The sequence below is a fragment of the Stegostoma tigrinum genome, chromosome 2 (genome assembly GCF_030684315.1).
Source record: "Stegostoma tigrinum isolate sSteTig4 chromosome 2, sSteTig4.hap1, whole genome shotgun sequence".
NCBI lineage: Eukaryota > Metazoa > Chordata > Chondrichthyes > Orectolobiformes > Stegostomatidae > Stegostoma > Stegostoma tigrinum.
In genome coordinates this window covers 19,489,783-19,502,588 of record NC_081355.1, presented here as the reverse complement: position 1 = coordinate 19,502,588, position 12,806 = coordinate 19,489,783, and the positions used below count along the sequence as shown (strand labels likewise).

Genomic DNA, 12,806 nt, shown 5'->3' with positions numbered 1-12,806 from the left:
TACTTGGGCTCCTTTAGACTGAGCTTACAATGGCTGCTCACTCCTTGTTGGAAATTGAGCTGGTCTTTTAAGTGAACGCAGGATCACATTTGACTCTTATGGCTCATTCACACATTTAAAAATTGGTAAATTGGATGAGCATCCCTTTTATGTGTTCACACAATTTGCAAACATGCAAGCTAAATGTTCAGAATAGATGGACAAATTGATGTTGATCAAAACGGACATTGCTAGAGGAACTGAACAGGTTTGGCAGCATTTTGGGAGAGAAAGCAGTGTTAACATTTTAGGTCCAATGACCTTTAGGTGGAGACAAAGCCTGGAAAAGTAAAAAAGTAGTTTAGACAGACAAAGGGATGGTTGAAGGTAAGACTGGGAAGCAGAAAAGCTGATAATGAGGACCAGTTGGTAGGTGTAAATTATTTGGCTGTGCTGAAAGCAGTCCATGTCACAACAGGTTGTGGGGGTGAGTAAACAACATACTCAAAATTGGAGATAGTAGGAACTGCCGATGCTGGAGTCTGAGATAACAAGGTGTAGAGCTGACTTCACAACCCAATATTGAGTGCACCAGGTATGCAGCTGGAGAAGCACAACAGACCAGGCAACATCAGAGAAGCAGGAAAGCTGATGTTTTGGGTCTGGACCCTGAGAGCCTTCCTGCTGCTCTGATGCTGCCTGGCCTGCTGTGTTCCTCCAGCTGCACACCTGGTGCACTCGGTATTGGGTTGTGAAGGCTGCAAGGTTTCCAGGTGGAAAATGGGATGACGTTCTTTTCTGGACCCTTGGATGTTGAGGATCAGGCAGTTATGTAGGCAAGTATTGCACCTCTGGGATTGCATGTCAAGGAGATAGGGCGTGGGGATGCCTCAGGTGTCCATTCCCCATTCTACTGTGTACCCAAGCCATTACCCATTCACAGCTGAGGACATGGGCTAGGGTATTTTATTTTATACTTGCAATGTCTATGGTATCTGATAGTATGACAGTTGCTGGGTTACTTTGAGTGATAAATTGGCAGTCTTCTGAACTGAGGTCAAAAGTTCCGTGGCTTCTTAGCCTCCTTTTACAAATCAGGAATGGAAAATTTGGCGAGGCCTCTAGAATTGACTGGCAGTCTTTGATCTTCTGTTAGGTGTTGAAACATCCATGTGCTGAACATGGAGTGGTAAGATGCTAGTTGCTTTGGCAGTCAGTACAGTCTCCTACACTTACTGTTAAGAGTAGGTGGCGAAAGGGCTATGTTCCACCCTGCATTTGGGCAGCTATTCTTCCAGGGCTTCCGAGGGGCATGTTTAAAGACTGATTAATGAATGACGCGATTAATTTCTGTCGGTGTCGAGGTTTTGCAACTGTTCTCCCTGTCCTTAAACCTCATCATTCCTTTTCCCTCAGCATTACGTTTTGTGGCATCTGCTGTCAGAAGTACGTCAAAGCCAATCTCTGTGAGCAGTCCATCACCACTGTCAGATATGCAATGAAAATGCTGGCAAGTGGAGCGGAGACTATTATCTTCATGTTTTTGGGAATCTCAGCAGTCAACCCAAAAATATGGACATGGAACACAGCTTTTATCCTTCTCACCCTAGTCTTCATCTCTGTCTACAGAGTTATTGGTGGGTGCTGTTGTATATTACCTTGCTTCCAAGGTTTAATTATGGATATGTAGTAACCAGTATTTGCTGTTCGATCCCTCCATGCTTTTGCTACTTAATGGGATCATTAACCAGATACATTGACTTTGTCTCTGATTCAGGTTATCTGGTTAATGTATAATTCCTGAGATTCACTGTCTATATCACCACTAAGATAATGTTTTTGGCATTTTACTTGTAATAGCTTCATAGATTTGTTGTGGCTTATTTTGCAACTGATAGTTCTAAGAGATGGAATGAATTCCGTTCTATTTATGATTTTAAAATCATTCTAAATGCTATTTGTGACAACATACACTCCTATCAGATGCAATGCAAGCATATCAGTGTGTTTGTCTAACATTGAATATTTAAACATGTACAGGCTTCTGAAATTATTTGCTTCAAGATTTTCCTTCAATTTGTGAGGGACTTTGATCAAACACGTGATTGCATTCTGAGACAGGAAGACAGTCTGGCCACAATAGATGAGCCAGCTCTCAATTCCCTTGTCGATGGGCCACCATGGGCACGTTAGCTTCAGCAGGCTGGAACCAAGGCTGGGGAGTCTGTCTTGAGTCACCTGAAGTGGCTCAGGCTACAGACTTCCAAATAGAAAACAAATGACTTATCACGGAGCTCTCATGACCCGTGCAATTGAACTCGAAAAGAATCCCACCTCAGCAAAGAGTGATAATAACTAATGTGGAACGACAAATTAATGCATTGCTTTCAAAATAGTGCTCACCTTTTGATATCTGTTTACCAATCTTGCCAAAATCACATGGTATGAAAAATGTGCAGCAATGCTGCATTTTTTTGACTTAATGTACTGTAAGTATCTGTTTTTAAAGATTAACAGATTTGAGCTGTAACTAAAATATTGCCACTCTTCTGATTTTTTTTTTAAGGTGTTGCAGTTCAGACCTGGATTCTCAACCATTACCGTGTGGTGCAGTTAGAAATTATAGACCAGGTGGTGATGTCATACGGAGGCCTGCGTGGAGCTGTAGCTTTTGCTCTGGTGGTTTTGCTAAATGACAACATATCTGAGAAGAAACTGTTTGTCAGTACAACCATTATTGTGGTGTATTTCACTGTCATTTTCCAGGTAACCATCACCACTGTTGTCTGTGGTAATTCAGTTAGAGAATACATAGAAAGCATTCTACCTTTTGAATGAAACACTGCAAACGAAGAACATTCTGCCCTCTCAGATGATGTGAGTTGTCTCATAATCTGACTGTGTTCAAATCTACGTGTCTGGTGCATGAAAGTGGGACTAATGAAGATAGTATTATAGTTTTAGCATTACAGACTCAATGGGCTGAAGGGCCTATTCTGCACTGTATGATTCTATAAAGTCATGTTATGACTTTCAAGAAGAGCAGGGGAGCTGTTGTGTTGCCAAATATTTATCCCTCAAAACCATGTTCTGGCCTTTATAGGATTGCTGTTTGGGGAGAAGTAGCAGAGTGGAAAACAGTTGCTGCATTTCCGGCATGATAATGCTGATTATCGTTCAAAATAAAAAATATTGTGACTGTACAGTACTTCGATTTATAAAGGGGATTTGTTGCTTGGTTTGTGGATGAGATTGTGGACCTGCTTGTGAGCCAGTGCATTTTGTTGTAGACGTTTCATCAGCCTGCTAGGCAACGTCCTCGGTGCGCCTCCGGTCAAGTGTCGGTGTTCTGTCTGATACACTAATACCCCATGAGCCACCAAGAGACAAGACCAATTCTCACTGGTCTCGATACACACGGGAAAAAGAAGGGCACAAATTTGACTCGGACATCACATCTATAATAGCATGAGCCAAACAGAGACGTGCCAGGGATTTCCTGGAGGCCTGGCAATCCAGCCAGAACTCTGTCAACAAACACGTTGAACTGGGTCCCATTATATGAACCACTGAAAAACAGAACTGGAAGTAATGCCAACCACCAAATGGGACAGAACATCGACATTTCACTGGGGGCACACCAACGATGTTACTGAGCAGTGTGATGAAACTTCTACCTTCAAACACACTGGCGAGGCGAGCAAAGCTACAACCTCTGTACTTTTTGATTCCCCTTACCCTGAGGTTATGAAAGTATCACTTTGCCCTTTGTTAATGATTGTGAGCCACAGGCTTTCAATTCAGCAGCACAGGCCATGCATTAAGTGGCCCGTATTTATGTTTTGGACTGTTTCTTCTCCTTGGCATTAGAAGGAAACTGGGGTTAGACCCAATGGTGGAATTGTTCCCTCATGAAGTAGAGCCCAACCAAATGGCAAAGATTTTGATAGGTGTGAAATGAAGTCTAAACAGTGTTTTGTTTTAATACCTGTACCAGAAGTGATGTTTGGGATGTTTTTCAGGGTCTGACAATCAAACCTTTGGTTAAATGGCTGAAAGTGAAGACAAGCCAACAGAAGGAGCCTTTACTCAATGAGAAACTTCATGGAAGAGTAAGTTCATGTCTGTCAGCATCCAATTAATATTTAAAAGGAGGATCCCTTAAGTGCATCACGGGAGTGTTCATTTTTGCTGGTGACACTGAAGATACATCCGGTGATATGCCCCCAAACCAACAATGTATTGACAGTTGAGAGTAACAGATGACTGACTAAAACGCTGAGTCAATGTGGCTGATGTGAAGTGTAGGATGGCGATTGTATAATTATGACACCACCAACTCCATGAATTCCACTACCCCCCCCCCCCCCCCCCCCCCCCCCCCCCCACCGAATGCACCGTCACCTGTTGACTTATTAGATTCAGGTACTTGTTTGTTATGGCTGGTAGTGGGATTTATTGTGCAACTTTTTCATTGATTTGAGAAGGTGGTGATGTAACTGAATTGATTACTTGATCATTTCAGAAGGCAATAAAAAGTAAACCATTTTGGAGTGGGAGTCAAGTCCCACTAAGGCCAGACTGGGTAAAGGTGACTGATTTTCCTCCTGTAATCAACATGTGAGCCAGTTATGTTCTTATGAAATTTCAGCAGCTGAAGAGCACTTGAAGAGAACTTTTTTCTTTTGTATCTTTTAAAAAGAGACTCCATTTGAATTGTTCTGTTTTCATGGTGGGATTTGAACACGTCAGACTGAAATGGTAGCCCTCCCCTCATGCATTTGGTTGTGGGAAGAGCATTTAATCATCGAGTGATCGTTGGGGATCCCCAAACCTCTGGCCTGGTTAAGTCCTTTTATACATTGTTTATACCCAGCCTGCCCATTTTGCCACAAATGAGGCCCTCCTGTAGGAAATTCTGCCCCCTCGAGCGTCCCAGTGTGGTCATGTGGGAAATCGTGGGAATAGACTACCTTCTCTGTAATCTTTCCTGCAGCTGTGTGCACTGCAAGGTCAGTACGCAGCAGTGACAGTGTAAGCATTGAAAACCTGCATTATCACTCCGTGTGATAATAAAATGTGAGGCTGGATGAACACAGCAGGCCAAGCAGCATCTCAGGAGCACAAAAGCTGACGTTTCGGGCCTAGACCCTTCATCAGAGAGGGGGATGGGGGGAGGGAACTGGAATAAATAGGGAGAGAGGGGGAGGCGGACCGAAGATGGAGAGTAAAGAAGATAGGTGGAGAGAGTGTAGGTGGGGAGGTAGGGAGGGGATAGGTCAGTCCAGGGAAGACGGACAGGTCAAGGAGGTGGGATGAGGTTAGGTAGCGGGGGGTGCGGCTTGGGGTGGGAGGAAGGGATGGGTGAGAGGAAGAACTGGTTAGGGAGGCAGAGACAGGTTGGACTGGTTTTGGAATGCAGTGGGTAGGGGGGAAGAGCTGGGCTGGTTGTGTGGTGCAGTGGGGGGAGGGGATGAACTGGGCTGGTTTAGGGATGCCAAAACCAGTCCAACCTGTCTCTGCCTCCCTAACCGGTTCTTCCTCTCACCCATCCCTTCCTCCCACCCCAAGCCGCACCCCCCGCTACCTACTAACCTCATCCCACCTCCTTGACCTGTCCGTCTTCCCTGGACTGACCTATCCCCTCCCTACCTCCCCACCTACACTCTCTCCACCTATCTTCTTTACTCTCCATCTTCGGTCCGCCTCCCCCTCTCTCCCTATTTATTCCAGCTCCCTCCCCCCATCCCCCTCTCTGATGAAGGGTCTAGGCCCGAAACGTCAGCTTTTGTGCTCCTGAGATGCTGCTTGGCCTGCTGTGTTCATCCAGCCTCACATTTTATTATCTTGGAATCTCCAGCATCTGCAGTTCCCATTATCTCTTATCACTCTGTGTGCTTCTCTTAGGCTTAAATGTTCAATAAGGATTGATGAAGCAATAATTGTGGACCCTTTTTTTGAAGATCAGTCCATATACGGATTGGTTTTGTGTTCTAAATACTGCATCTGACTTCTACCATTGCTGCTCTCAGCCTGACTATAGAGTCATGAAACTAATACACAACATCTCGTGATTTTAGACTTATTTAATATTAGCACATGTACCTAAATACAATGAATAAACTTTCAAATGTGTCGCCATTCTCTGGAGCCATCTTGGATCTTTGTTTAAATAGTGTGAAGTTACAATGATAGTATTGCAATGATAGTATCTCTAATGGTTCAGCTTCTACTCCTCTTCCTGGCTGAGATCTCTTTGACTCTCCTTCCTGGTGCTGAATGTCAGCCAGGTCTTGGTTCCAGGCTCCTCCTCCATCATTGCTGAAGCCGGCCAGGAGTCTGGGCTAAAGAGTTGCTGAACCTGTGGCCATGTGACATTAAAAACGATGAAGCCTTTATGATACTGATAACCTGAAAGCTGCATGGTGCTGTCTCCGTAGCATTCATGAGCGGCCCTTGGTTCAGGAGCCAAACACTGCTGGCCTCCCCAACTCCCCCCACCCCCCCCCCCAAAAAAAAAACCCGCCAACAACCACATCCTATCATCCCAGTAATTCCCTTTCCAGCCATCACTCCATCTTTGGGCTGGGGTCCATCTGAAATGTTGATCCTTGGGTCATGAATTACCAGCAGCAGGTACAGTTTCCTTTGGGACTCTGGCCAACAATGAAAGCTCTGGGTGAAAGCAAGTATACAATTCAGTTCAAGCACAATTTGGATGAAGGAGCAAAAGTTGGCCCTACCAGTGATACCCGGTTTACCAGAAAGAGCTAAGAAAATAAAAATCTAAACGTTAGTCAGAATTAATCATTGGAAAATTCAAACAACTTTGTCTCTAAACAAAAACCAATGTTATTTCCACTTCGTATAAAATTAATTTCCATTTACAAAGTTACAGAGATATTAGGAACTGCCGATGCTGGAGTAACACGGTGTGAAGCTGGATGAACACAGCAGGCCAAGCAGCATCAGAGGAGCAGGAAAGCTCAGAAGAAGGGTCCCGATCCGAAATGTCAAGCTTTCCTGCTCCTCTGCTGCTTGGCCTGCTGTGTTCATCCAGCTTCACGCCATGTTATCTCCATTTATAAAGTGTTGCTTTATTGAGAGTATTTAGAAACAACCACTTATACAGTAGTGTTACAAGTGTATTCTTCTCTGACTTTTTAAATAACTTGCTTCTTTTTCAGGCTTTTGATCATATTCTTTCTGCAATAGAAGACATCTCTGGTCAAATTGGACACCACTATCTTCGTGACAAGTACGTGACTTTTTTTGCAGTAGTTTGTTTTTCAATGTTCTGTAAATATTTTTAGCATGTTATGTTAATATTCATTATTTGGTCAAACAATTTTTATCACTTTTGGGAGATGCGCTTGTATCATGCTTCATCTGGTTCTTTGCTAGATTTGTGCAAGTACTGAAAGTAAAATTCAAATGCTCCAGCTGACATCCCCTCTAACAGCACAAAGTATGATTTCATAACAATGATGTTCCTCAAAATGGTCTTTTATTTTAGATTTTTTTTTTGTTTTTCAAAGAACCCAGGCAATGTGGAAGCAGGCCTTTGGCGCATTGAGCCCATACTGACCCTCCTCAGAGCATCCCACCCAGACCCATACTGCTACCCTGCTTTTTCCATTGCCAATCCACCTAACCTGGACACCCCAGGCAATTTAACATGGCCAATCCACCTAACTTGCAGATCTTTGGATGTGGGAGGAAACGGGCACGTGAAGGAAACCCACGTAGACATGGGGAGAATGTGTGGAGTTTGCACGGTTGTCAGAGGGTGGAATTGAACCTGGGTCCTTAGTGCTGTGAGGCAGCAGGGCTAACCACTGAGCCACTTCATTGCCCCTACACCCACATTCTCTCAATTTCGTCAATTCACATAAAATGCATTCTTTTGTGTTCTATTTCAGGTGGACAAACTTTGATAGAAAGTACCTGAGCAAAATAATGATGAGGAAATCAGCACAAGTTAGTCGGGACAGGATCCTCAGTGTTTTCCGGGAGTTGAACTTGAAAGATGCCATCAGCTACGTGTCTGAGGTAATCTCCCCAGTGGGTCCATTAGTTACACAGATGCAGAAAAGATGGGCATTGTATCTGGTCATTGGTGTGCCTGACAGTAAAGTAGTCTAAAAGAGATCACATTTGTAGGGAAACATTAAATCTTATATGATTCTTAAGCTCTGTTAGAGATGTTCAAAATCTCAAACAATTGATAGTTCCTCATTGTTAGCTCTGGAGAAACTGGCAGGAGGATCAGCAACAATAAAGCTGATATTGAAGTATTTGGCAAAAGAAGTTAAGGAGAATAAGAACTTTATTGATGGAATAAATTGTGGTGATCTAATATGCATTACCTGAAAGGGTGTGATGCAAATAGAATGGTAGTTTCAGAAGGAAATTGGAAATACACTTGAGAAAATCGTTGGAGGGTGGTTAGTCAGGGAGGGGAGGTAGAGTAAAGAAGTGAATAAAAAGGGAGTAGAACTATTAGGTAATTCTTCCAAGGTGCTGGCACAAACATGAGGGAAATGGGCGTCCCTGAGACCACCTGTGACTTGCTGCAATGTAGCTGTTCAGTTGATGAACTGTCCAGTGCATGTTGAATGCAGAGCAGCTAATGTATTTGATGTTGAAAAACAAGGGTCTTTACCATCTTTGTGTAATGTTCTGACTGTTTCCCCCATTCAAACATTCAAGTAAAAGACCAACCCAACACTTTGCTGATTGAAGTGGATCAATAATATTCTCAACATGATGTTCTTTCCTTTTAACATCCTGCTTGCATAACTGAAAGAAAATCTAGTTATATTTTTGGGATGCTTATGTCCCTTCACCCTGTGTATGCTGATCCTGACTCAGCTCTTGTTTTATCTGACTGTTATGACTTTTTTTGCTTCATCCTGGCCCAGCGTGAATCTTGCTTTCTCACAATGACATTGTTGAGCCATCTGTCCAGGAGGATCTTCTCCTACTTTCTTCTTCCAATCTTCCGATAATTTGTGTCAACACTGTATTCCTGTAACGCTGCATTTCCAGTTGCCAATCCACCTAACCTGCACACTATGGGCAATTTAACATGGCCAATTCACCTAACGTGCAAATGTTTGGATTTGGGAGGAAACAGCATTGCTTCTGATACTTGCCCCACCACCGCCAGCCCCGCCCCCCCCATTTTGTACAACACTAATTGTGTGCAGTATTATATGCTTCCAGCTCTTTGTTTCACTTAAATGTATGTTCTGATCATCTTCTGTAGAATTGCTTTAAATTTTTCAGATAGTAAGCATTTTGAACTGGTGTGACCTATTCAAAAAGTAAATTTAGTTTTAATTGGACAGCATAACTACAGTGTGTGATGAACAAACTTTTTTTATTTTAAAATAAAAGTCTGTGAATTGTGCAATTAAATCTCAAGTTTTCAATGTACTTGCTGTGGCTCAGCATGATGGGACCTGACTGATCATTCTATGAATCAGTCCTGGTCACAGTGGTGATGAAGAATAGAATGATACAGCACAGAAAATGGTATTTCAGCTGTCATTCATAGGCTGGATCTGAACCAGTGACAGACAGACAGACACACAGAAATACACAACAGATGGGTGGAGTGGGGAAGGAAGTTAATGTTTCAGACTTAAGTGTGATTTACTGTTCATCTGATAAACTCTCAATACGTAATTCATGACTTGCCTTCTGTATCTAAGTATGTTGAACTATTTCAATTCCTTTGACAGTTGATATCTAACTTTAGTACCTTTTCAATTCCTTAGGGAGAACGGAGGGGGTCCTTGGCTTTTATTCGCTCAAGTAGTGATGTTAACGTTGATTTCACTGGACCTCGTCACTCTGTTGTAGACTCCTCTGTCTCTGCTGTGCTGTAAGTAATTAGCCATGGGACAATGTTGCCATAAAGAGGAAGATTATTTGACCACCGGATGTTCACTTGGAGAGTGCTGTTTTATAAAGTACATATTTCTCTGGACTGTTGAAACATATGCCAGATTAAAAATATATCTGAGCAGTTTTAAGTTGATGTAGAGAAGAACTGCGTTTTTACATAACACCTTTCTTCATGACGGTCAGATACCTCAAACAGCGTTACAGCCAACGAAGTTCCTATGATGTGTAAGCATTGTACGAAATGCTAAAGCTAATTTGCTGTTTGGGTATTACTCTATCCATCATGATTTTGACGACTATTTAATCTGGTTTACTGATGTTTTGCAGGTTAATGGTCACATCAGTGAGAGAGCTCCCCCTTCAAAAATTGGTGATAATTGCCTGAGCGCACAGGTTATTGGTTTAATGTGTCATCTAAAGTTGCTAAATTCAAGCTTGCAATGCTCTCTTGGTGAGAAGGGAAGTCGTGAGGAAGATAAAGTTTACAGTCGGATATGGATAGGTTAAGTGGGAGGGCAAAAACATGTCAGATGGAAAGCATGAGATTGACCGATTTGGGAGGGAGAATGAAAGAGCAAAATCTGAACTAAATTGGGGGGGTTAAAAAAATAACCCTGCATTACAGAGAGATTTGAGGGTCCTTGCACATGAATCACAAAATGCTAGCATCCAGTGTCAAAGTCTGGAAAGCAAGTAGAATGCTGGCCTGTATTTCAAAACAAAAGGAGGTTTAAATGTGAGGTTATAGCACGACAATTCTAGGTACTAGACCATTGGAATGCTATGAGCAATTTTGGCCTCCTTATCTAAAAGTTAGATGTTGGCACTGGAAACAGTGTAGAGAAGGCTCACCAGGTTGTTTCTGGGTATGGAGAGATTTTCTCGGAGAGATTGAGTAGTTTGGGCTCGTACTCATTGAAATGTGAAACAGATTTTTAAGCAGCTTGACACGGTAGATGTGGAGAGATTGTTTCCTCTGTGCAAGGGTATAGGGACAGAGGGAATAATTTCAAAGAGATTGTCCATTTAAGACACAAATGGGGAGGAATTCCTTCTGAGCTAGTCCAGTCTGTGGAATTCTTTACTGCAAAGGGTCATTGCACTGGCTCATTTAAGTCAATTCAAGGCTGCGGTGGGCAGATTTTTAATTGATAGTGAATTGAAGGTTTGGGAGGTAAGGCAGGAAATGAGTGAAAGATTTATCAGATCAGCTGTGATTTTATTGAATGGCAAGACGGCTTGATGGGCCTACATCTGCTCCAATGACTTGTGGCCTCACACTACCATATTAGTAATGTTGGCCTTGATTATTTGCTGGAGCCAGTGGAATGGGACTTGACCTCTCAAACATTGGGTGAGTTGGCTTCCAATTTTGGGAGGTCTGTGTTTGTAATGAAATCCATCGCTTTCTCTAGGCGAAAGAGTACCAGTGAGGTATGTCTGGACATGCAAGCGGTTGAGAACAGAGTGAGGAGTTTAAAGGATCGAGAAGAAATAGTCACTCACCACATGTTGCAGCAACATCTGTACAAACCCAGGAAACGGGTAAGGAAATGTATGCATCCTATTTAGTGATCTGTTTGCATATCTTCCCTTTCTTTGAAATTGGGAAGTATTCAAAATTCTCAGGTTGTGATACTACTTTCTACTTTGGTTTAAAACATTTTTTTGCCTACATTTGATCAAAGCCAAAGCAAATAAAGTCTGTTGTCCTGATTTCTAGTTACTTGGTGCTCACAATTTTGTTCCTCTCTCTGCTTAAAAAGGGATGGGAAGATGCTGTCTGGTTGATCTGAATAAATATTAATTAGGCTGTTTATGTACTTTTTATTTCATTTTATGCAAGTAAAATGTACATAAAAGCCTAATTAATCTGGATATTTCAGAAACCAGTAGGGAGGTGGCCTCATAAACTTGGATAAATAAAGCTTTTTCCTTGATACAATTAGACAAGTGATTCAATTTTGAAATTTGTTTGGTATCTGGAGTAATTTTTTTTTCTTTAAATTGTGTTTAGATGATTTATGTGTTTATCTAGCGATAGGATGGCTCATTCCAGAGAACCCTGATGGGTTACCTCAATAAGATAACAAAATATAAGAAGGTTTGAGGGTAGAATCTATGTATTCTTCCTTGCATTCATCCAGGTGTCAGACAACAGTGATTAATTCCACGTATAAGTCAGCTCAAATGAGCAAAGTAAACTTTGCCTTGTGTTAATGATGTGTCTCACTTTGAATATGGGCTGGTTTGCTGGAGATTGAAGAGTTATTCAACTTGAGTAAGCCATTGAGTTGCTTGAGCCTGCTGTAATTATTTAATTCCCTTTCCTTCTTTTTTGGGTCAATATCCTTTTATCTAATCAATAAGGTAGGAGGAGAAGGTGATTCTCTGGTAGTGAAATCGTCTGCCACACTCTTTATTCACTGGTCCAATGGTGTCTCTTTAAAGTACAGGCTTAATTACAGCCGACACAAGCTGGCACGCAGTGAAGGTGAACAACAAGATAAAGAGATCTTCCAGCGTACCATGAAAAAGAGACTGGAAAATTTCAAACCCACCAAGATTGGAAACAATTACAGCTCGAAACTTAGGAACCTGAAGAAAGAAAGAGCAGCTAAAAAGGTATGCTGAAATGGCAGACTTCTTTTCCATAAATTTTATTTTTTTTAACAAATATTGCTGATTTTTACATTTTTGTAAATGATACTTTAAGATGGAATCCTGCAAGTATATTTTGGCTTTGAAGAGTCAGGCAGAATTTTAAGGGCAGTAATGGGACTCTGTCATTTTTGTTAAATTTAATGAACTGGAATTCACCGCCTAAACAGGGAAAGCTTATTCAAAAATAACTTTCAAAGGCCAATGGGGTAATTTAAAAAGTAAGCAAATTTATTGGGAAAAGAACTAAA

General features: G+C 42.0%; 1 protein-coding gene across 2 annotated transcripts in view; it reads left to right on the top strand.

Annotated features, from left to right (window-relative positions):
- Nucleotides 1-12,806, top strand: part of LOC125463264 (sodium/hydrogen exchanger 3) — a 113,293-nt gene that overhangs the window by 87,635 nt on the left and 12,852 nt on the right. For both annotated transcript variants that reach the window (XM_048554329.2, XM_048554322.2), the window contains exons 6-13: nt 1,396-1,616; nt 2,546-2,745; nt 4,002-4,091; nt 7,167-7,237; nt 7,902-8,031; nt 9,765-9,871; nt 11,310-11,439; nt 12,346-12,519. In XM_048554329.2, the coding sequence (XP_048410286.1) occupies nt 1,396-1,616; nt 2,546-2,745; nt 4,002-4,091; nt 7,167-7,237; nt 7,902-8,031; nt 9,765-9,871; nt 11,310-11,439; nt 12,346-12,519 (1,123 nt within the window). The remainder of the gene's footprint in view (nt 1-1,395; nt 1,617-2,545; nt 2,746-4,001; nt 4,092-7,166; nt 7,238-7,901; nt 8,032-9,764; nt 9,872-11,309; nt 11,440-12,345; nt 12,520-12,806) is intronic.